The 26669-nt window shown below is 39.0% G+C and overlaps 1 protein-coding gene across 1 annotated transcript in view; it reads right to left on the minus strand.

Annotated features, from left to right (window-relative positions):
- Positions 1-1033: 1033 nt before the first annotated feature.
- The window catches only part of rsu1 (Ras suppressor protein 1), a 31817-nt gene continuing 6181 nt past the window's right edge, over positions 1034-26669 (minus strand). The window contains exons 5-9 of the mRNA XM_053631395.1: positions 25047-25165; positions 24060-24142; positions 23554-23668; positions 18038-18170; positions 1034-2415 (exon numbers count right to left, since the gene is read on the minus strand). Of these exons, the coding sequence (XP_053487370.1) occupies positions 2313-2415; positions 18038-18170; positions 23554-23668; positions 24060-24142; positions 25047-25165 (553 nt within the window). The 3' untranslated portion in view covers positions 1034-2312. The remainder of the gene's footprint in view (positions 2416-18037; positions 18171-23553; positions 23669-24059; positions 24143-25046; positions 25166-26669) is intronic.

The raw sequence follows: 26669 nt of genomic DNA on the forward strand, positions 1-26669 counted from the left end.
AGCACAATTCATACAATACATACAATTCATGCAGATGCAGGTTAAGACCTTTAGTTAATATTCACATCAAAAGTCAGAATAGAGAAAAATCAAATCTCAGTGACACTGACTTTGGCATGATTGTTGGTCTCAGATAGGCTGGTTTGATTAATTCATAAGCTGCTGAACTCTTGGGACATTCCCGCACAGCAGTTTTTGCAATTGAATGATGGAGAAAGAATAAAAACATTCAGTGAGCAGCAGCTTTGCAATACTGACAGGAAGGATACAGCAACTCAATAACCACTCTTTACAACTGTGGTGAGCAGAAAAGCATCTCATAATGCACAACACACCTGAATTTGATGCAGATGGTCTACAACAGCAGAAGACCAGCACTCCTGTTATCCAAGAACTGGAGTCTAAGGCCACAGTGGGCACAAAGCCACTGACATTGGACTAGAGATTAAAAAAAGACCAAGTGACATTTCATTACTATTAATTCATTTATTTTTTAACTGTGTATATATTCTGTCAGCTCCAACCATCCTTGCCAATCTCTTCTGGGGGTGGCTATGGCTCAGGTGGTAGAGCGGGTTGTCCACTAATCATAGTGTTGGAGGTTCAATTCCCGGCCCACGTGACTCCACATGCCGAAGTGTCCTTGGGCAAGACACTGAACCCCAATTTGCTCCTGATGGCAAGTTAGCGCCTTGCATGGCAGCTCTGCTACCACTGGTGTGTGAGTGTGTGTGTAAATGGGTGAATGAGACACAGTGTAAAGCGATTTGGATAAAAGCGCTATAAGTGCAGACCATTTACCATTCTGACCTTTCTAATCAACAAGGCATTGTCACTGAAAGAACAGCCAATCCCTGGATGCCTTTGTTTTTGTACCATTCTATTTAAACTTTATAGATTGTTGTGTGAAAATCCCAGGAGATCAGCAGATTCTGAAATACTGGTCAGTGTATAATAAGTATGATCCAAGCTTCATAACCAGCTACTCTATAACATGAACCACTAATCAAACAAATCAAAAAGTGACACAATCTGGTAGTCAAACAGAATATTTTATTCAAAATAGATAAAAATGAATAAACGTGACAAGATTGGTGACATAAAGCTTCTGAAAAGTGACAAAAAGAATATAACACTGACATATTTGTAATAAAATGTGGTGTGACTCGTGACAATACTATTGCATAGATCAATAACAAAGCTAATGATGTAGATTCATTTGAGTTACAGTAGGAGTCAAAACAATACGATACAGAACAGACCACTTTCAAATGCACATCCAGACAATGCTGAAAAGAAAACCAATACAGTGTATTATATAAGCGCTCCATTGTTTGGAGTTGTTTTGTAACCGGTCTTAATTGTTTAACCATTCAACACTCTGGTTTGTAGCCATTCATAAGAGTCATTAAGAGCAAGAGGTGTGGCAGAAGGAGCAGGCAGATACATGTCCTCTGAGGCAGGACACAATCCTGCACAGACTCGGCTCAGACTGCTAAACCCCTCCAAAAATCCCCAACCGTTTATGCAACAGCCCTGCTGCCAAGCCCAGCACTGGAGTGTACAAACTGCTGTTGTGGAAAGCTGTGTGCCTTGTTTAGATGGCTCAAATCAAACAGTGGAGTATGAGGATATTTTTTTTCTTCACTGCATTGTATTTGAACAGCCTGTAAGAACAATATGAGAAAATATGATATGTGAAGATGTTTTCATTTTATGCATATGCATATTACAATGCATATCTAGCAACTATAGAAATGTTTCACTAAAATATCATTAGAAGGAGAAGAAAATCTAGGTGACATCGCCTAGGCAGTACTTTCTAAGATATTTTTGCACCAGTAAAGTATAGTCTGATAGCTAAATTGTTTTGACAATATCTAATATCTAATCTCATCTGAGCTGGCAAACTGTCCAAATGTGATTTTCATGACTTGGCTGAATTTACAGAGTTGCAGTAATATTTAAAGATATCGTGCGAGAAATTAGCTTTAAAAGTAATGCATGGGTATAGAGCATTATGAGAATAAAGGCAATACTATATAAAAACTATATTATAGCAAATTAATCAAGTGCAAGGTAAAGTAGATAATGTAGGGAAGGATGGAGGAGAAATTGGAGAATTCTAATGGCTCTTTGGGACATGTCAAGGGCAACTGTGACGCCATACATGTATAACACAAACCACAATACAGAAACCATACAAAATGTGTGTTCTTTCAGTAAATAAATAGAAAAGTGGGGGAAGGCACATGCAGTGAGGTCCAGCTCGGACAGGCAGACACGGGGCTCTTCATCAACCCTTCTTATCTTCACTTGTTCTTGGCAGCCAGGGGCTTGCGGCTGATCTTTTTGGATTTGTCGTTGCTCTTTTTCGGTGCCTCAGGATTAGCCTGCATGTGTCGCCCATAAAGACTGAAAAGCAGAATATATGGTTCGTGTTATCATGATGGACTGTTTAGAAACCTAAAAGACACAAATAATAATGGGTTAAAAAAAAAAGAAAAAAAAAAAAAAGAATAAAAGGTGCATTTAACAGAGAGTGTAATGAGAGGGAGAAGACGAGCATTTTGGGGGCTGCTGGGTTGAAGGAGGCATAATGGAGAATGGCACACACTGATGAGTCCCCTACCGAGACAGCAGGCTCATTGTGCTGTTTAAGGCTGTCCAGCCACAGCTGTGTGCTGCATAAGAAAACTACACAGAGAGACAATTATCTAAAAGCAGGCTGCTGAAGGAATAGAGATAAGGAAACCGCAACAGAGGAAAAAGAGAGTGAGAGGGCAGGAGAGGAAAAAAAGGGGAAGAGCCATTTCCAGTTCACTGCCTTTCTCTGTGTAAAAGGCACTCAAAGGCTGAGCTAAGTGACACAAGAAAAGAGAGAAAGAGAAATGGACAGGAGAGAGTGAGAACATATGTGGGTGGTTGCAGGGGCCAGGCTAATTGATGCTGTGCTCAAGTCATTGCCACACTAATAAGAGTCTCTGATTGATTGTTGACAAAGTGGCTGATGCTGGTGGAGTCGGAGTTCTGCACTAAACTTCTGAACGGCTTCAGAGTGTAATTAAAGGATGCAACTTGAGAAATACTTCTAATTGCAGAGGAGCAAAATGTCAAGCGAGAGTGCCGCTTCAAGGCTAGAGTTCATATTTAATATTTGCAGATGACTACAAACTGCCTAGGAGTAGTGTGTGGTTAATCAGGAAAGTCTCGCTCACTAACACACACACACACACACACACACACACACACACACACACGCACAAAAACAAAGTGAGCACAGGTTTACATATTAATGACAGCATTAATATTATGAAAGTTTTGAAGCACAATGTGCCAGTCTGTAGCTACCATTCTTGATTACATGAATTACAAGTGCACTTAACGATCATCCAAAGCTAGTCTAGCCTCACTTTCTCTCCATATCACTCCCTCTCCTGTTGAAAGTTCCTGTCTTCTGTTTCTCCCTTGAGGATTGGAGGCTTCCGATCCACCACAGCTGTCCAGTGAGGCGAGTAGGAAAGTCCAATGGGAGGGCTCTACTATTGCTCCTATGGAACCACATATCCTGTAAATATCAGAAACCTCTGTGGATCTAAGAGAAAGACAAACTACACTGACATAATCTAGAAAAACACTTAATTATTATAGTTATAGACTGTAAGTGCAGGAATGTTGTGAGGTAAGGTAACTGTTTTGTTAAGAGATACTGGATGTCCCTATCTAATAATTCAACTGACTTTAGGACAGCAAAACCCGGCTTTCTAAAGAGGACATTTTATGGAATTCATGCTTGCATATATTAAACTTGTGCAAATGCAGTGACAGGGATTGTGAACCGATTGGTTTGGGACAGTCAGAGGGATCAGAGCTGACAGATGCACGTAGATGCTGGTGCTGAAGCTCAGGCTAAATTGGTCTGTTTTACATCAGGCTAATATGGGCAGGGTGCGTGGGGATTACTGGAGCGTTCTCTCTCTGTCAGCATCCAACACCACTGACAAGCCCACCAGCATGGGGGGAATACTGAGAAAGCAAACCGAGAGAAATGAACAAGACATGAATGAGACCTACAGAACAATCCACCCCGAGAGGACCACATCAGCATTATTAGCATAGACTCAGAAGTCAGTCATAGAAGACAATGACATGACAAGCTTCAGGCAGTGAGTCAGGCCTAAAGATTCAGAGAGCACACTGTCTTTCATTCTGTGAAATGGATGTATTCCTTGAATTGTTAAAATAGTACACAAAGCCACCATAAAGCAAAGCTTAAATAAATTTTACACTTGTCTGCTATTTATCTGGATGCCCAATTTCTGCTCGCCTTCACACCATAACCATGAATATTTGTGTGCACTGCCGTGGCAACAGTTTTCTCAAAAACAGCCACAGTGTCTCGATCTCTGGTCCCAGATCAATGAAGAGTGTGCTTATTGCTACAGAAGTGTTGCTCTGCTGCCCTGCCTCAATACAAACACAAAGATTTCCCATTCAACTGCCCCAGCGAGCATTTAGAGCCAATTAAAGCCAAGAGCTGCGACTGCCCAGTTAACGGAATCTGATTTCTGAGGTGGCAATGTGATTCCTACGGGCTCCTTAAACCTCGCCAGGTAAATTAATCTCAGTTACTGCCCTATACATACAGCACACTCTATCACAAGTGTATATTTCTGGTTAATGACTGCTCATTGCATATGCATGTTTTTCTGAAGTGTGTGAGTATTTCTCTGTGTGTGAAATTCAGTGCACACAGTAAATTCATCTAATCCATTAATGAATGTACTCCAACCATGGCTCAATGATTAGTAAATGGGAATGGCAGAAATTTCTACATTACTGTTCTGCCTCATATGGAGTCAAAAGCACATCTACAGTGGGGGAAATAAGTATTGAACGTGTAAACATTGTTTTCAGTAAATATATTTCTAATGAGGTTATTCTCATGAAATTTTCACCAGACATCAGTATTAACTCAAGAAATCCACAAATATAAAGAATTAACAACATTAAAGTCCATAAATAATGTTATGTAATAAAATGGAATGACACAGGAAAATAGTATTAAACACACTAAGAAAAGGCAAGGTAAGGCAAGGAACCAGCTGAAATCTGTAAGCAGTTAGAAAGTAATTACACCTCCTATCTGTGCAAATTAATATCAGCTGGGTTAGTAAATTTATGTTTTTTCGTTACCAAGGTGTCACACAAGAAACAGCTCATGATGGGTAAAAGCAAAGAGCTCTCCCAAGACCTTCACAAACTTACTGTTGCAAAACATATTGATGGAATTGGATTCAGATTGGGACCATTATACGCAAGTGGAAGTAACATCACTCCATTGTCAACCGGCCACACACAGGAGCTCCTTGCAAGATTTCTGACTAGGGGGTCAGAAGAATAGTCAGAAGAGTAGCTCAAGAGCCAAGTACCACTCGGAAAGAGCTCCAGAAACACTTGGGGGCAGCAGATGCCATCGTCACAGAGAAAACAATAGGCAATGCACTCCACCGCCATGGCCTCAATGCACACTCACCCCGCAGGACTCCATTACTAAAGAAAAGGCATGTCGAAGCTCATTTCAAAAGTTTGCTACAACATATTTGGACAAGCCTATGAAATACCGGGAGAGTGTAGTCTGGTCAGACAAGAGCAAAATTGAACTTTTTGGCTGTCATACTACACATATTTGGAGAAAAAAAATGGTACTGCACATCCCCTAAAAACACTACACTAGTGATGAATGGAGCCCTTTACTGGGAGATTCTTCAGAAGAATCTGCTGCCATCCACCAGGATGGTGAAGGTAAGATGTGGGTGGACCTTCCAGCAGGACAATGATCCAAAGCATAAAGCAACGGAAACTCTCAATTGGTTTTAAAGGAAAAAAATCATGGTGTTAGAATGGCCCAGTCAATCACCTGACTTAAATCCAATTGAACAAGATTTAAAGACAATATGTTTGAAGAATGGGCCAAACTCACACCTGAATATAGCAGCTGATTAATTTCTTCATACAGGAAGCAGCTTGAAGCCGCCATTACAAACAAAGGCTTCTCCACTTTCTTCCCTGTCATTCCTCTTTATTACGCATAACTTAAATTATGGACTTTAATGCATGGATTTCTTTGTGTGTGCATTTTTTGAGTTAATACCAAAGTCTGGTGAAAATTTCATGTGAATAGCCTCATTGGAAATATATTTACTGAAAAAAATGTTGATGTGTTCAATACTTATTTCCCCCACTGTACAGAAAAAAATTTAAATGTTGTGTCTTTAAAACATGGGGCTCAGTGAGGAAAACTAGTGCAAAATTGCACATCCATCATAAAAGGGGTTTCTTCAGCATATCACAAATTTGAAACCCTCTTCATTATTTGAATGATTTCTGCTTTTATATCTTTTATAATACTAAAAACCTATACATACAGTTGCGGTCGGAAGTTTACTTACACTAATCATGGACATGAATGTCATGGAAATATTGGGCTTTCAATAATTTATTTGAACTTTTCTTATTCTGAGGCAGAATGATTGTACAACATACATCTTTTAAAGAAAAAAAGAATTTGGTTCACAAGTTTTAATTCGTTTGGGGTTTTCTGTAATCAACACAGGAAAGAAAAATTATACACACATGGTCAAAAATACATACAAACACCTAGATTATCAATTCAATGGTGCTGAAAGATCCAAAATGTCCTTTAATTTGCCAAGACCAAGACCTCTTAATTTCCTGTTAGTGATCTTGACTGACTACAGCTGGCAGCTTCTCTGTGCCAACATAAAAAGGGTTTGTTTGACAGCACTCATTGGATTGACCAAAACACAGTACTATGGGAAAGTCCAAGGAGCACAGTGAAGATCTGAAAAAGAGGATGGTGGATTTACACAAGTCAGGAATGTCTCTTGGAGCCATTTCTACACAACTGCAGATTCCAAGATCATCAGTTCAAACAACTGAACACAAAAAGTACAAGTTATTGGGAAGTGTAGCCATTTTGCCAAGGTCTGGAAGAAGACCCAAACTGTCACCCTCAGCTGAGAGGAAATTGGTTCGGATGGTCAGGAAAAACCCAGGTACCACCAAGGCACAGGATTGCCATGAACTGGAAGCTGCTGGAACATCAGTGTCACTGTCTACAGTCTTGGAGTTTTACATCGCCATGGACTGAAAGGCTGCCGTCCAAGAAAGAAGCCCCTGCTCCAAACTCAACAAACTCAAACTCCAAACTCAAGCCTGTGTAAAGTTTGTGGCTGACCATATGAACAAAAAAAAAGCAGCCTTCTGGAGGAAAGTTTTATGGTCAGATGAGACAAAGATTGAAGTTGTTTGGCCACAATGACCAGAGGTATGTTTGGAGGGGTAAAGAACACTGTACCAACTGTTAAGCATGGTGGTGGTAGCATTATGCTCTGGGGCTTTTTTTTGCTACCAGTGGAACTGGTGCATTGCACAACGTGGATGGAATAATGAAGAATTATTCAGCATAATCTCAAACCATCAGCCAGACAGTTAAAATTTGGACATAATTGGGTGTTCCAGCAGGACAATGACCCCAAACACACATCAAAGCTGGTTGTGGAATGGATAAAGCAGGCTAACATTAAGCTTTTGGAATGGCCTTCCCAAAGTCCTGATCTAAACCCTATAGAAAATTTGTGGACTATGCTTAAAAGTCAAGTCAGGGCCAGTAAACAAATAAATGCCATTGAACTTGACCAATTCTGCCAAGAGGAGTGGATAAATACCACTATTACTGAAACCCCAATATTGCATGACATTCATGTTCATGATGAGTGTATGTAAACTTCCAACAGCAACTATATATTGTCCATAATGCACAACATTCTATTATTTAAAGTTAATATATTATTTATTTAGATCCGTGGTAATATTTTGCAACCAGATCCAGAATTATTGGCACCCCTTTTCTGTGATTATTTAGCTTAATCTCACACAGAAAATCTAACCTTTAATAAAAGTGTATTTATTCAAGAAAAAAAAAGTAGCAATAATATATTTTTGAACAAAATCATGTCAATTATTGGTACTCTATTTTACTTTTCAACCTGGAGTGTTCAGGAACTCTTAAGCAGTCATCCATAACTTCCTACTTCACAGGGGCACAAAAATAAAAGACAGTATATTTTTTTTAACTTAGTCAATCATCAACATGACGAATAATAAGGAATACACTAATGAAATGAGAAAAGTATGTTGGCCTTCATAAATCAGGCAAAGTCACAGGGAACCTTGTTCTTCTAGGACTCCATGAAGAACCAGGAGATTTTAAATGAAAATCTGACCGTCTCTGCCAAGAAGCTATGTTTGGATCATCCAGTATGATGACGATCCTAAACACACGTCCAAATCCACACAAAATGGTTCAAAGTCCAGCGAATCAATTTTCTGTCATGTCCATCTCAGTTCTCTGAGATAAACCCCATTGAAAACCAGTGAGCTGAAAAGGAGAATCCACAAGAGAGAACCTAGGACCCTGGAGGGTCTGGAGGGTCTGGAGGGATTCCGTACTGACTAGTTTCTCCAACTGCTTGCACTAAATTCTCCAGTCTTATCGCAAGGATGCCAATCATGGGGTTTTGTTAAAAAAATTGTTAGTTTTATTTCATTTTCTTACAATAAATTTACTTTTTATCATTCAAGTTTAAGTTGTTTCAAGCATTCTTTCTGATTATAAGCTAGGCTGCCAATAATTATGGGGCTATTTAGTTTAGTAGTTCATTCTGTATGAACTTGGTCTTTCAGACTCAAGTCTGAAAGAGCTCCACTTGAAAATATTTAAGGTACTCATGAACATAAACCCTGTAGTACTCCCTCACACAGAGGGAAGCTTCATTAAGGTTACTGCCCTTTAAGAGTCTCTTGGGAAATATTGAAGCAACATACAATGTTGCTTCTTTCACTATATCCTCTTAAAACACAGTAATCAGTTCATCAGTGATTGGGTTTAGTACTTTTACAGGAATATATATATATATATATATATTGCAATGCATGTGGAAAGGCTATGCAAAGCACAACACACATGCACATATACAGACACTGAAACTGCATGGCAAAGAGAATCAAGTAAAATTAACCAATGAAAGCATAAAGTAGAGAGAGCATCTAAAGGCTGAAGAGAGACATGAAGAAGAAAACAACTATAGCATTTTCAGTCATTAACAGTGGCAGATTACTTCTACTTTCAGCCACCAATTTCAGACACTATACATCAAACCGTGTATCCAAATAGTACAGAGCTGTGACACTCTACTCAGTCTACAGCACAATCTAGTGTGACACAGCCAATGGAAATCCATGCTCAGGCTCAATGAGACTAAATGACAATAATGAAGACGCATGACAAACAGGCCAGAGAGCAATTCAGAAGTGATAGCTCCCCAGAGATCACCATTATTACCTATAAATCTGTCGTTGATGATGAAATGTGATGTTTTGCTGACCTGTGCTATTCTGTGACATGCCATGACCCTCGAGCAGAAATTAAGATATTCCGCCAATAATAACAATCATGCAAGACAGATTTCATTGCTGCTGTTTTTTTCTCACCAACCAGCAAAACAAGATACATCATTGCAATAATCTGAAGACAGTTTGTTGTGTGTTAATGGGTAATGCTATTGTGCTATGTCATGGTACATGCTTTATAATGGTCTTTGTAATGAATAATTAATTCTGTAGTAAAGAGCACCTGGTTTTCTCAGTTTTCCCTGCACAGAGGCATCGCAAGGCAGTTGAGGGTTTGTGCTTTAAAAGTAAGGGCTGTTAATGAGGCCTCTGACTTATAGCCTACAGGAGGCTGTTGAGGTGTGGAAGTAGGCCTGCGAGAGCTGCCTATGAGCCTGGGCTAATGAGAAACAATGAGGTACCCCTCACCCTCCTAACCTCCTCAACCAATACTCAGAAATCATAAAAACAAAGAAGCCATTGCATATAAGTGCAAATTAAAGGCCGTCTGTTGAGGTGTTCTATACATCACAGACAGAAGAACCAAGAAACCAAAGACTTGTTAACCCTATTGTATTATATTTCTATCATCTCCTTTACTATTTAAGAGATTACATATTCATTTCACCAAGAGATTATTTAAAAACAACAGGTAGCTTACTCATTCAGGTATGTGGCTTTATGTGCCGAATCATCAAGTCATCTAATGATCATTACCCCATCACTCTCTCCTCTCCACTAATATCTGGTGTGTGGTGGGCATTCTGGTGCACTATGTCTGCCATCGCATCATCCAGGTGGATGCTACACACTAGTGGTGGTTGAGGAGTCCCCCCCAATACTATGTAAAGCGCCTTGAGTGTCCATATAAATGCTATATAAACGTAACTGCAAACATGTAACTGTAAACTCCAGAATGTCTAATGATACTCCCATAATACTAATGAAGATCCATTAAAAACCTGCAGGAATATCTATATGATTTTCACACCACTGGACTTATTATTAGTATTATTAATTATGTTTTCTCCCTTGTTAAACAAGAATGATTAACTCAGATTCTATGAGAATCTATGTGGATCCAACATCCTGGGGTTCTCTTCTGTCTGTCTGAAACACTTTCAGACAACGGCAGACAGAATTTTAACCTCTGGCCCCAGCAATGTCTGGCTGAAGGATCTCATGTCTTCGGCCACTCAGGGACTAGAACAAAGCCTCTACTGGGACCAGCAAGCTTAAGTTTTGACATGTTTTCCAGAATACTGTTACACTTTTGCAATGAATAGCGAAGACGAAAGTAACAGGCCAAAAAAGCAAAACATTCACCAAGTAGCACTTGTGTGGCCAATATACAAAAACAGTGTTTGCCAATATTAGTGGTGTTTCTAACAGACTCTCAGGTTGGAGCCATTTTCCAGCCATTAAAAATGTGACTGAGAGGGAGAGAGAAAGAAAGAACAACAGAGGCTGAAAGACAATCTTAATTACATATTTTTCCCCAATCAGCCTCAGAAAACTATGATATGTGCTGTACCCAGGGCTTGGCTCTGCTGCTTGATATCAACAAGAGCTTAGAGAAGTGGATGAATAAAAGATGGTGGTGAGGCAGGCTTTACCATATGTTAATGTATTACGAGCATGCGGTTACTCTCTCACACCGTCAGTCAGCCCAAAGATCCCTCTGTCAGGTTAACAAGCCACTGCATGAAATATGCATGCATGCAAGGCACCCCCCATATCCCACCCCAAACACAATCCCTTTGCCATGAGGAAAAACTCCCAAACCCTTCCCAGTTGAGGAAAAGAGGAGAGGAAGAGGCAGAGGAGACAATTCAGTGAAGTGTGCTTTCATTTTTTGTTTAATTCCTGGATGGACAAGAAAGTGTTCTACAAGCATGTGTTCTCTCGCGGGTATCCACTACGCAAGTCCAATAGGACGTCTCCATATAACTCTCTATAGGGCCTGACTAGTATAATTATATAGCACATACGTTGTATGAAATGTAACCAGACCATCATATCTCAAGACAAAACAGCTACCTGGAGAAAGAATTAAATACCCAAAGCAAAAGATGTCCTTAAACATAGTGATATAGTGTGATATAGTGTGATATAGTGATATTGTTTGAGTTTTGCACAGATTACTGCTTAATAAGCAAAATAGCCACTGAATGTAAGAAATGGGCAGTTTGAGTGAGAATGAATAACTGAAAGAGACCAAAGACAGACAGAGTGGAAGAGAAAGTGAGAAAATAAACCTAGGAAAGGTGAGGGTCCACTGCGATCAGAGTTGAAAGACATTTAGGCAGGTGTGAATGAAACTGCTGAGCCATGGACATATCCAGAGTCCAGGCTTTACACCCTGTTAACGCCTGTCTAATGGTATAAACCAACCTCACACGTGCACATACAATGTTCTCTTATGCCCACACACGCACACACACACGCGCACACGCACACACGCACACGCACACGCACACACACGCACACGCACGCACACGCACACACACGCACACGCACACACACGCACACGCACACGCACACGCACACGCACACACACACACGCACACGCACACGCACACGCACACGCACACGCACACGCACACGCACACGCACACACACCCCAACCTCTTGTCTCGGTCAGGGCAGAAATAAGCTCCCTTCAGCAGCAATGTTATGAGAGCAGATAGCAGATGAGCAGAGAAGTACATTAATACACAGTTAAGAAGAGCAGAACTAAACAGGGAGCACTGGATAAGCCAAATGCTATCTGAGCTCTTCTGGGGCTCTAATACAAGGGCTCTAATAAAAGGCGGGGACTTTGATTGAATTAGAATTATCTACTGAGTTGGAATTGCTTGATTTATCCTAGCAATGACCACTATATTCTTATTATCTCTTCTACCTTGGGGCCAATGATGCCAACATTTTTCTTAATACTGGCAAAGGCCTTCAGGGAGAAACTTATTTGGCAAATAATATCTCTCACTGACTGTCTCTCTCTCTCTCTCTCTCTCTCTCTCTCTCTCTCTCTCTCTCTCAGAGGTTAAAAAAAACAACAAAAAAAAAACTGTTAAATATTTATACACCCTTGGCAGATAAAAAATTCTTATACAATGCCAGTTTTTGGCACCCTACCAAAATGTCAACTTTGCATTTCAAACTCAATGATTTCCCAAGGCAAAGTGACTAAGCTGTCCAAGTTGGACAAAGAGACATACACTCACAAACCACTTTATTAGCAACACCTGCACCTCAGCTCATTGGTGTGATTATACAGTCAGCCAATCATAAGACAGCACTGCATACAATAATGCAGATACACATCAAGATCATCAATATACACATCAAGCTATACCTCAAGATGTTCACATGAAACCTCCGAACAGGGGAAGAATGTGATGTCAGGTGACTCTGACCATGGTATTGATATTGATGCCAGCGGTGCTGATTTGTGTATTTCAAATGCTGCTGATCTAATACTTTCATGCACAGCAGTATCTAAAGTTTACTCAGAATGGTGCAAAAACAAACAAACTAAAATCTAGCGAGCAGCAGTTCTACTGGCAGAAGTTCCTTATTGTTGCGAGAGATCTGATGAGAGTTGATGAGAATCGCCAAACTGGTTCAAGCTGACAGGAAGGCTACAGTAATCACTCTTTACATCCATGGTGAGCAGAAAATCATCTCAGGAAGACACTGAGGAAGATTTATCAGCAAAGAACAGGAATCTGAAGCTACAGTGGGCACAGACTCAATGAAATTGGACCGCTGTTTGGTAAGAGTGTGAAAATGGTGCCTGGTCTGATGAATCTCTATTTTTTTGCTGTGGCATGCAGATAGTAGGGTCATTATGTAGCTTTAGCATCATGAATCCATGGCCCCAACTTGTCTACCATCAACAGCTCAGGCTGCTGCTGGTGATGTAATGATGTTGGAAATGTTTTCTTGGCACTCGCTGGGCCCTTTAACGCCAAGTAAGCATTGTTTGAATGCCACAGTCTAGCTGAGTATTGTTACTTTCCATGAGCATCCATTTATGGCCACAATTTACCCATCTTCTAATGGCTACATTCAGCATGATAATACACCATGTCACAAAGCAAAAAAGTCATTTCAATCTGGTTCCATGAACATGACAAGGAGTTCAGTGTACTTCAAAGGCCTCCCCAGTGATGGGATCTGAACCCAGTAGAGCACCTTTGGGATGTGGGAGAATGGGAGATTAACAGCAATAATGTGCAGCTGGCAAATCTGCAGCAATTATGCGACGTGTTCATGTCAACATGGATAAGAATCTCAAAGGAATGTTTCAAACACCTTGCAAAACCCACTCCAATTAAAAAAAAAAAAAGTAGGCTGTTCTGAGATCAAATAGGATCCTACCCAGGATTAGTGTGATGTTCCTAATAAAAGTCTCTCACTCAGAAATTAGCACATGTAGCATTCTTCATTTTTATGCCAACTGAAACTGACAGCACTCACTAAATACAGGGATTTCCATTGATCAAAGACTGCAGCAGTTAGTCATTAACAATCCTTCAATCTGACAGTAAAAGCCCTTCAACTTACTCACGTGGACATAATCAATAAAATACTGTATACAGTCTTCATCTGTAGGCGCACATCAATCTTACAACATAGCATACACAGACTATGCAAAATAAATAAATAAATAAATAATAAAAAAAACCCCTTGGACATATAGTAAGATTCTGGGATTCTGCAATAACACTAAAAAGAGGAAGTCCTGTTTCTTGAGAAAAGATCAGTTCCAGTATGTGGGTCGCCGGGATGATCTCAGCACACAGCTAAATCATCAAATAGAAGGATTTGTCTTTTCCTGTTATGGGGGATTGAGAAGTTGTAAAGTATTGTCAATGACATGCTGCATAGAATACAGAAAGTTTTTTAGAGGGGAAAAAAACAATAGAACCCTTCTACTGTTAAAGATGCTATTTAGGACCCAAATGGCACAAACACTGTTTTGCAGTGAAGTGGTGCTGTTGGTATTTAGGTTCGGGTCTCAGCTGTGCCATATTATCCCTGGTGTGTGTGTGCGTGTGTGTGGGTGTGTGTGTGTGTGTGTGTGTGTGTGTGAGTGAGTGAGTGTAAGAATGCAGTTGGTATCGTCTTTGGAAGGAAAGGACAGGATGTCTGCTTGCTACATGTCATTAAGTGATTTATTTGGAAGAGTCAGAAATGTGACATTTGACAAAACACTCTAATCCTAATTTGCTGGTGAGGTCAGGTGATGGGGTAGTAGTAAAATCTATAAGAATTTGACAACACAAGAAATATGTTCCATTACATACGCAGAAAATACACTCACCGGCCAATTTAATAGGAACACTTGTAACTCATTGAACCTTGATGAACTACAACAGCAGATGACCACAGCGAGTTCCACTCCCAGCCAAGAACAAGAATCTGAGACTACTGTGGGCACTGGCTCAACCAAAACTTGCTTGGTATTTTTTTTCCCAATATTCAACTGTCTCGTTTCCATGTTTGATGTGAACATTAACTGAAGATCTTTGCCTGTATCTGGATGATTTATTTATTTTTTTTTAAATTGTGCTGCTGCCACATGATGAATTCACTGGATTGCATTAATGAGCAGGTGTTCCTATTAAAGTGACCAGTGGGTGTACATTACAGACATTTATCATTACATATTTGTAGGATTGGTTTTTCTTGACAACTGACACCAACACAATATAAATGTGTGTATTATGCCAGTATTGCATTTCCCTACAGAACCACTGGAGGCAAGTTGTGTGTATTATATTAAATAGCCAGAGGATAAAAGCTAGTCATTGATGTAGATACCACTGAGCCAAGAGATTTACACTGCCACTTTTAAAAGAGGAATGCCTCCAGGTTTGACTTTAATTTGTATGGTTCTGTGGTAAATTGACATTTTAATAAAAATGACTGCTCATTGTGCTTGATCCAGAAATATGTTCAGAAATAAATCTGGCCTGTATAGTGACTCTATATTTAGAGTGAATATTTAATAAAAGGCAAACATCATCAGATAGATGTCTTTTACTAAAAAGGCATAACAAGAAGAGAGATATGGTGGCATGAGAGTTACATTTGTGGGAAATGTGTTTTATCTAATCAGATACTGCTAAGAGCAAGTTGTATTAGTCAATCCATCACATATGTAACATAAGGCCAAAAGAAAATACCAGGCCTCAAGCAAGGGTAAAAAAAAACAAATGCAGGACTATAGACTGAATTACAGACTATTACAGTGCTTTCAAACTTCAAATGCTATTTAATTTTTATAATAATTACAGTACAGTGCAAAAGTCTCAGGCACCCATAAAAAAAAATTTACATACAAATTTTGTCTACTGTGTTTATGTTAGGACTTCCTCATTATTAGATCAGTAAAAATATTTCAGATTTCTAAACCTTTCTTTTCCAACAAAAATCTTAAAATGTTACAGTTGTTTGTATAAAAATGTTTGTAAAACAGTAAAGAAAGTGGCATAATACCTAATAGACCACTTTTCAAACCGAGACCACTGATGCAGTTTTAAAATGCATCAGTTATCATGCCAAATATTGACTTTGTTCCGTTAATACTGTATAATGCTTTTTATAGTAGATTTGTTTTATGTTTAAATGTCATTATTTTTGAAGGCCTCTATTCTTCACAGCATTTCTTTACATGTCGCTAAAGCTTTTTGCACAGTACTGTAGATATTCAGAAAATCCACATCTGAATAAAAGATTGCGTATACTACTCTAATAAGTATATAGGGATGTCACGAGAACCGATACTTCGGTACCAACATTCTTAAAAGGTGACGGTACTTGTTTATCTGCATTTCCGTTGGTACCGATTGTAACGAAGGTTGCGATTCTTCCGGACCTGATGGGGGCAGCAAATATGCACGTGTTTAAGTCGGTCCACAAGTGATGAAGAAGAAGAAGAACACCTACAAGCACACAGGAAAAACTACAAAAGATTAGCTTATCTTTAAGTTTAGCTCCGCCCTGACTCGTTGAGAGGAAAAGATAGGAAAGCTAGTATCGGTTTCCAGTGTGCAACCGATGCTATCGTTCATTTCAAACAAAGCGAGGAAACACCTGGAATTTGGCGAAGCACCTGAAAGACGGTCCTATATTATATTTGTTTGAGGCAACTGCCATTGTGGTCGTGAAACCAGCTAACGTTATGCTCCATGTAATGTTTGCGATAGCATCTTTAGCAAATAACTGGCTATCGCATTGCAATGTTATAAACTACCTCCTAATGGGCCACCATGCATCGCCATTCAGCCCGTGTCCTGGCAGCTAAATGTAGCCTAATGTCACTAACAATTATTCAAATGTTCATGCTTTTAATAAATCATTTTGGCCCGCCACAATATCAGTGAATTTAAACTAGTGCTTGCATTCAGAGTATAAGTTGTGTGTGTGTGTGTATGTATGTATGTATGTATGTATGTATGTATGTGTGTTTAGGAGTGCATGTCCACTCATTATCAGACAGTGTGTGATAACTAAAATACCTCCCCCGCCCGCCCTCTCTTTGCCAGTATCAGCCAGAGGAGGATGTCCTCCAGGAGAATTTTTTTATTTTATTTTTTTAATTTTATACCACACCGTGGTATCAACTTTGGTATCGAGTATCGTGTACCTTTGGTGGTATGGGTACCGACTACTAGATTTTTGGTATCGTGACATCCCTATAAGTATATTTAAAAAGTTTTAGACTCAGAGCACAGCTAGCTAACAGCAGAATAAGAAACCCTGTGTTTCATGCACACCACCCAGAGACACACCAGAGAAAGTCAGCCACATTTAATTGTCACATTCTAATTCATAGCATTTGTTTTGTTACATACTAACTAGTCCGAATATATAAATTATTGGAGTTTTATAATGTTGAAGGTTTTAATAAATTGAAAATGGAAACATAACGCACATATTCAGGCAATGCTTATTTTCCACCGCAATCATATTGAATTTGAATTTTGTGTATAGTTACATTCCTATGGCATACCGTACCCAGGCGTTCTCACCTCCCATGAGGTTTAGGAGTCAAATAGAATGCTATTTAGGTATGTAACTGTGGTTCAATGAACCCCAGACATCTGCCAGGGTTCCCGGTCATTCAGAACCAGCATCAACCTGAAAAGAACTCCAGGTTCCAGGGAAATTATATAATATTTAGAATTTCACATGGCAAATGTAAACTTTAGCTAAATATCAGTAAAGAGACACTACTGAACTACTGTACACTACACTGACAAAAAAATTCACATGAATACTAAATATTACATAATTAGAGTTCTTAGAAATTTCAAGGACTGTGTGCTGTAGCAGCCAAAATCTCTACGGCCTAAAAATGCCTAACTAGCATTGCTATATCTGATTTTCCGAACACTGAAGCTACATATTCATCAGTCTGAGGGCTTATCACCGCTAATGCCTTCTACTTTGCAATTGTAGAACAAACAGATAGTATAAACACAAAGTCATGCATGCTCTGGGACTGATCACTTGATTGCTCATTTAGTATGGTGACAAGTTCACTTACTACTTGTAGGTCTCAGAGCGGACATATTCAAAGACATGGGAGACACCCAGCTGGAACTGATCCGCTATGGGAGTTACCCATGGGTTGCTCTCTGCCTTAAACACCTGCTTTGGGCCAGTCAGGTCCAGATTACCTACAGGGAAAGAAACAAACAGAGAGTCAGGTAATGCTCAAGGAGGGGTGGGAATGAGATGGAAGGGGTATAAGTATGTAAAGTTGGAAGGGAGAGAAAGGGAGTAAAAAAATTAATTGACAGCATAACGATACAGGTCACAGTGCTAATGTGGCATATTGTAGCACACAAGGGGCCTAATTAAATTGTTTATGATTAGAAAGTGTTGAAAAAGCTGTCGGAGGAGCAGCTAAATTAAACTTGGACCTTGGCATACAACGTCATGCCTCATAAAACCAGCCAGACAGCACCATTAGTGTAATTTAGATGTTAATCTGTTGCCTCACTTTCAACTTCACAGTTATCACATCGTCCTGTTAAGATCCTGCTTTAGAGATCAAGAGCTTATGCTAGGATGAAACTTCTCTCCAATGAGAGTTGCTTTTAAAGATAATTATCATCGATACCAAAGAATAAACCATATAGCACAAAATTAAACCTTAATAACAAAGATCTAAAAATTTTCCTATCACCTATTATGATTCCTTTACTGTTCCGTACTGCCAGGGATTGAAGAAGAGTCACCCTGAATAGGGTTTGGAGTCCTAAAGTGCCTGTACCATGTTACTCTTCTTTTGTCCCTCCTCTTTCATGGTGTTCCTTCCTCTCCCTGTAGAACTCCCCTTCTGCCTTTCCCTCATCTGTGCGCTTGGCTGCTCCTTGTTAGCTGGGCTCTGCTCTTTACTTCCTCCCTCTCTCTCTCTCTCACTCACCCTCACTCACTCACATCTGTGGCAGCTCTAACAAGACTGGGCTTTGTGAAAAAAGATTAAGGAGACATAACGTTAGGGTCTTAATAAGCTCCATATTCACAGCCTTTCCTACAGGGGTCCAGTATTCACAGCCTTTCCTACAGAGGTCCAAGAGAGGCCACGGCAGGGAGGCCACCCATCTCACACTCATTTTTTACACGCATCACCAGGTGCATTTTTTTTTTTAACAGACGCCTGATGCTGTGGATGAAATAATTTAATAAGAAACTACTAGATATAAAAGACACAGTCCCCTCTGAAAGTATTGGAATATCAAGGCCAATTCTTTTGTTTTTGCTATACACTGAAGACATCTGGGATTGAGATCAAATGATGAATGAGACGATGGATCAGAATTTCAGCTTTCATTTTCTGATATTTACATCTAGTGTAAGTATAGGAACAGATAGTCTGAAAAGTACATTTAAGTAAATAACACTTAATATTTTCTTGCATATCACTTGAAATAACTGCATCAAGTGACCAAACTGTTGCATTCTTTTTTTTTGTGATGCTTCCGGGTTCACTTCATATTTTGCACTCCCTACAATTTGCACATGTACAGTTTTTTTTTTTTTACTACATTTAAAATATTATAATTGTACATAATTGTAGTTTTACTATTTTACTATATAAGTGTAATTTCTGTATAATTTTCTAAATTGTACACTTTTTCTAAAAATTTCTATTGATATATTCTGGGTTTTTTTCTTCTTATTTTTTTTTTTAATCTTTATTCTATTTTATCTTTTACATATCGGTGTGGTCGTAAAAAGCATTCCACTGCGTGTCATACTACATGTATGTATGGTTATGTATGTGAGAAATAAGATTTGATTTCTCCATCTAAATTGGCAGGCAGAATGTTTCTGTGGACTTCTGAATTCATTCTGCTGCTACCATCATGAGTTACATCATCAATAAAGATTAGTAGTTGTTGTATTGGATATGCCCAATCCTTGTGCAATGGCTCTGATTGATTTCCCCTCTTTTCTCAGCTTCAAAATGGCTTGCTTTTCTACCATAGACAGCTCTCTTGTTTTCATTTTGGTTTATCCATTTTAACAACAAATTTAGCCTTCACAGGTGAAACCCAGGGCTCAACCACGAGGAGATATTCAGAGCTATTAATTGTTTAAACAATCAATCTAACGGGGCAGACCTGGGCAACAAAAAACACCCATCAGTCACATGTTCTAATATTTCTGATAACTTGAAAAATGTGTGGGTTACCAGATGTAATTATAAGAAAATGAAAGCGGAAATTTTGATCTATTATCTTATATTCATCTTCTGATCTCAAACCCAAATGTCTTTAGCGTATAGCAAAAAAAAAAAAAAGAAAGAAAAAAAAATTGGACTGTATGTTATCCCGAAATGAAGCTTATTCATCAGACAATAATAAAAGAATAAAGTGACATAGATTTGGTCCCATGAAAATTAGATGTCAGAAAAGAAATGTTTTTTGAAGTCTTATTGTTTATACTTAAAATGTAGTTCACACTGTAAGAAAACTGTTTCTTATCTATGGTAATTTACAGTAATGTTATTGTTCACATGGGGAAAAAACTCTGGGTTGGTAACACACACACACACACACACACACACACACACACACACAATACCTCACATACAGCATTAATTATTTCCTATAACTTCATGCCCTGTCAGTTTCATTCCTTACATAATAAATATATATACACACACACACACATATACACACACACACACATATACACACACACACACACACACATATATATATATATATATATATATATATATATATATATATATATATATATATATATATATATATATATATATATATATATATTATATACATATATATATACACATATATACACACACACACACACATTTTAACACTAGAATTCTGCAATTTCATGTTTCATGTCAATTTGTATGAACTGATTATTTTTTTCTTTCATTTATTTGGTTACACAATTTGCTAATAAAGGACAAATAGAATAAAATATAAAAATAAAGAATAAAGAACAAAAAAACAAAATGGTTTTACATGGAAGGATATAAAACATGCATCAGTAGCTTAACTGTAATGGTATTTACACATAAAATAAGACAGAAGTACTACCACAGCAAGGACAAAAATTTTTTGACTTTCTGACCAAAGGCACACCGGCAAATAATTCTGTTAGACATGTAGGCGATTTTAACTGTTTAAGGGAAATTATCACTACCTCAGGCAGCCTGTGTGTGTGTGGCGCCACCACAGAGTAGTGGGCATGTGTATCAGCCCACACTCAGAATAGCCTGATCAGACTCCATTTAAAAGTAGCCTTTCACACTGTGTGATTTCACAAGACTTTGAGATCCCTATAACATGGCGTTTAAGATGAATGAAAGAAGCAAAGCATATATCAGTTTGTCGCACATAATAAGGATGACAGGAACAGGACAGGAGCATATAGTTTGCAGAAATGTGTGCTTATATGTGTATTGTTTGTGGTTGTGTTTCTGACATATTCCCACACTTGTGAACACTCGGATTTAAGCCATGTCCACTTTGGGTTTAAATACAAATACAGACACAGCTTGTGTTATTGCCACAACTGTGTCATTGTTATACCCATACAGTTTACTAAGGCTGTAGCTCATTAAGCAAACTGCACTTGGGATCATCTACTACAGGCTTACTGTGAAGTGCAAATCGCGGTTTAAAAAGCTGTTATAAAATAGTAAACACGGTCAACCACAGAGTAATCAAAAAGTTCAAGAAATAGTTATATTTAAACATACTGTTATGTTATAAATGTTATTTTGTTTCAGAACAAGTAAATGGTGTGGATGGCATTAGTATGGTTCACATGCTATTTGTTGGATGTGCACAGAATAAGCTACCTAAAAAAAGTCCTGTATGAATTGTTGGAAGTATTTTGTTAGATTGATGTATGTGTTTATACCATAGGCTATGTGCCATCACCAGGGTTGCCAAATCTATGGAACCAAAGATGCACGCTTCCCAGTTTTTTTTGTGCAAATGCACATGCATGACAGGGCGAGAAGGTCAGTGTGCACTATGCCATGTGCACAGCACTTAAATTGCATGTTTAGGTTTGCACTGGTTTACATAACATGCCAGGGTTATTGTGCACAATGCAGCCAAAAATTACAGCTGAACATGGAGGCAAAAAGTTCAGTACATCACACTACAAGTGTGGAGAGCAGCAGATGATGCCTCCATTCTCAGCCTGCACCGGGTCAGCAGGGTGCGCATCACCCCAAAACGATCGACAGCCAATCACAACACAGCATCAGACACTAGGGAGGGTCACTCTGCTGAGGGTGTAGTGGACTGATTGTGTGATAACTGTATATATTTATTTCTGTGTACACACCATGCCGTCTGACAAATAGCTGTTTTGAGAACAGATCAGGTTCTGGATTGATGGCTAATGCTGTCAGGTTACATGTTAAAGAGACAGAGACATGAAAGTAAAGCTTAAAGTAGATTTGAGACTCCGTAGTGAAGGCTGTTGTCCCACTGAGTTAGTCATAATGTTTTTTTAGAAAGCTTATTAGAAAGTTTCTTTAAAAAAATAAAATAATAAAAAATAATTTAAAAAAAGGAACGGTGTCAATTGCAAGAATTTATTAGGTGCCCTTGCCTGACACTGAGCAACGCACGTGTTTGCTCATTTATTCATCCTCAGTAACCAGTTTGTCCTGGTATGGGTTTATAGTGGTTAGGGAGCCTATCCTGGGAACACTGGGCACAAGGTGGGAGAATTCATCCCAGATCAGATGACAGTCCATCACAGTGCACCGCACGCGTGCGCCCACACATGCACACGCTCACATACGCACACGCGCACACACTCACACGCGCACACACGGTGCCATTTAACAGCCGACTGACTTACTAGCATGTTTTTGGTCAGTGGGAGTAAACTGGAGAATGTGGAGGTAACGAAATAATGACAAATGTGCAAAACTCCACATGGGTAGTAACCCGAGATCGAGTGAGGTATGCAAGTGTCATGTTGTCAAAACTCTTTTAATAAATCTGTTTCAATAGATTTAGATTAGACAACTGAAAGTGCATGAGCTGTTCAACATTTGAATGTGGATTATTTGCCTTAGGATAAAGAAATGTTACAAGAATATGAATAATATTCAAACAGTCAAATTCAATACACAGCCACATACATAAATGACAGCATTAATGCCAGAGCATTTTATTATGCATTATTAATAATCTACCATGAATACAGTTTTGGTATGAATAGGAAAAATATGGAAACTCATCACTCTCACACACAGGACAGGTTTTACTATATTTGTAAGGACCACCCACTGACAATTAATACAGTCACAAATTAATGCTATATCTACACCGAAACCCAACCCCTCAGTAACCAATAGGACATTTTGTGCAGTTTTAGTTTTTCAAATAAAAACTTTAATTTTTGCAAAAACATGATTTTTGTGAGAACCAGGTGAGTGTCAGGACTTTTGACAATAACCTGCTCTTATGATAACATTTTTGTCCTAGTCAACCTCTTACACAAACAGATGCACACGTGCACAAACACACTCACAAAACTCACCGAGTTCAGGAGGCAACACGGTCAGTCTGTTGCCCTGGATATGCAGCTCCTTCAGCTGGGACAGATCTCCAATCTCTTTAGGTAGAGAGATCAGGTCATTATCCCTCAGACTCAGCTATACAGAGAGAGAGAGAGAGAGAGAGAGAGAGAGAGAGAGAGAGAGAGAGAGAGGGACACAGGCTGGACAATGAGATTTGAGGTCACTGAGATCACCACATCAAGTACTTTTTACTCAATCTCCTTTTGCAGTTTTGTTAACAGTAGTAAGCCTAAATATATATAAAAAGCAGAAACATTGTTCTTGTTAATTCTTTGTTATTGCAGGCATATACTGATGGAGAAGAACAGTTTAGGACCAAAAACTGATCTAATCTGAGACAGCAAAGCACATAAACCACGCAAGAGTTTGTGATAAAGGACAACACACACTCTAAAGAATAAATCCACCTAACGGCACGATAAAAAAGGGGGATTGATTTCAAGGTAAATTTAGATAAATTACTCACTATCTGTAGCTTGGCCAGCTTGCCGATGTCTGGGGGCAGGATTTCAAAGTCGTTGTCACTGAGATAGAGTGCGCGCAGGGTGGCTGAAATGAGAGAGAAGGTGAGTGTAAGGCAGGCTGGGGCGCTGCAGGCCTGAGTCGAGCACCGTCTGATCAATAGAGATATTCAGAGTTGATTAATACTACATGCCCAGACTCTGTGTCTGTCTGATGAATGACTGACACACACACACACACACAACAGAACGTGATCAAACAGTACACAGGTCCACTGCACGTGCTTTAGCATAGATTACGCAGGCACATTGACTCACAAACACATACACATATATACTCACACACAATACTACACAGCAGGGAAAATGCTAAACATAATGAGAACCATTTCAAGAGTGTAATTTTACATAGAATCCAATCCACTCTCCTAACTGTAGGCATAAAGCACAGAACTTCAAAGAGTGCCTTTCCTATTCTACACCGTTTCTGTGATTTCGGTGGCTCGGAGCTGTTCTAACTCTCCCCTCCTCCTCTTCCTCTGATGTACGCTGGTGTCTCTGATTGTCCTTAATCACCTGAATCTCATTCATTAATCAGATCCATTTTAATTTGCTTGTGGAATCAGAAGTAATATCAGAGGCTGAACATCAGCAGTGATAAATAGAGCAAGGTGGGTGATGTGGAGGGGGTGGAGGGAGATAAAGGACTGATTGCTGTGCGGTGCGTGCTTTCATCATGTCATCAGTATTAAAATAACAGCCCATTAGTGAACGTACAGCGCACTAGAAACGGTCAGCGATCATCACTGGGCCTCTAATGGGGAGGGTTTGATTGGAATAATGATGAAGTTTAGTCAGTTAACTGCTATCCTGTTTGCCCTGTGTTAGTGAGAACCACTGTGCATAGTGAGAAAAGGTGCATGCTTTAAGGAAGAGTAAGGAATGCACTTTGAGTGAGTGAGTGAGTGAGTGAGAGAGAGAGAGAGACTTACTAAGATAGAAGAAGTTTCCTGGCAGTGAAGACTCATTCAGGTTGTTGTAAGTCAAGTCCAGAACCTCCAGAGCTGGGAGAGAACCAAAGCCTCTCGGCAATGTGCTCAGTCTGTTCATCCTACATACATACACACACACATGCACACAAAACATGGACTCAAAATGCAGTGGTTAAACATTCAGAAATACGCAGAGCTAATAATAAACATCAATATTCTTCCAATAAAATTACTGTTATATATAATATATTATATGTAATATATACACAAGGATCAAAGATCAGACCTTTTCGCATTCAAATGGTGTATCTGTTTACCGAAAGATATTAATCATCATAAACATTACATCATGCCACTCCTTCTTCAGTGTAAATTCAGTGTAAAAGGTGTTATAGGGAAAAAAATGGCATTAAATTGTTATGCAGAATAATGGTCCACATTACAACACAGTTCAAGCAATAAGAAATACACAATCTGCTAAATAGAAAATGTCCATACAATACAATACAATACTCATGACTCATTGATTCTGTATGTTTATCAAGATGTGATGGGGTAATAATACTTAACATGCCAACTTATATAATTTTGGGGATCTTCAGGGAAGCAGTACTAATGTGCAAAGTGTTGACGGTGCCTGACAATGTGTGAGAGCTAGGTGAGGAGTGCATGTGCATAATACAGTGAGCTCAAAGGCTGATTAACTCTGGCCATCTCCTCTCCACGTCCTCCCCAATTTCATTCCGTGCCCTTTTACCCCACGGCACAGAGACAGCAAGCTGTCGCACAAGATACACACAGCTTTGTGAAGGATTTAAAAGACACAAACAAACTGATACCTCTCCGTGTTTGTGAAGCAATTACAAGAGGTGGGGAATTGTTTTGACAAATGAGCTCGGGTAGGCTGTCTCACATACGCTCTGGCCAGGACTCGCCACCATGAATACAGCGCCCCAGCTTATGTCTTCAAGATCATGTTTGGAAATGACGCGTCTGACATCAAATCAATAAAAATGTGGGGTGTTGGATGCAGGGGGAGATTGTGGAACTCCTTAATCCTGCGTGACATTGAGGAGGTCTCCTGCTCTTCCCATCCCACAGGGCTTAAAGCAGGCCCTCAGGATTTGGGTTATACTGAACTTGCTTTACTATGGGGCAGTATTACATCACCCCTAAACTTTTTCAATCCAGATTAAAAACATACTTGTTTAACTTGTTAAACATGTATTTCATGATTTGGAGTTATTCTCAGAGATTTTTTTAGTTATTAGTGATTTACAATGCTTCTTTAATATGCTTGATCATAAATACCTTATTTTAAACTTCTGATCTTTTGTACATAAAGCACAAACTCAAATTGAGTGCTAATATACACAACCAGTCAACGGTGTGGACACAGATAGAATTTTCTTTTTAATTATTTAAGATATTTTCAAATATATATCTGTTAAAATGTATGGTTTAAAAACTTTTTTCCTAAGACAAATGTAAACAGTGAATTAATGCCCATGCAAAATTGTATTTCTGAATCAAAATGTATTTTAATAAGTAGTTTTTACTTTAAAAAGTAATTTTCATTTTGAAATTAAGAGAAGCCGATTTTTGAATTTTAAGAAAAGGTTC

This window comes from Ictalurus furcatus, chromosome 1, assembly GCF_023375685.1.
Source record: "Ictalurus furcatus strain D&B chromosome 1, Billie_1.0, whole genome shotgun sequence".
Classification (NCBI taxonomy): domain Eukaryota; kingdom Metazoa; phylum Chordata; class Actinopteri; order Siluriformes; family Ictaluridae; genus Ictalurus; species Ictalurus furcatus.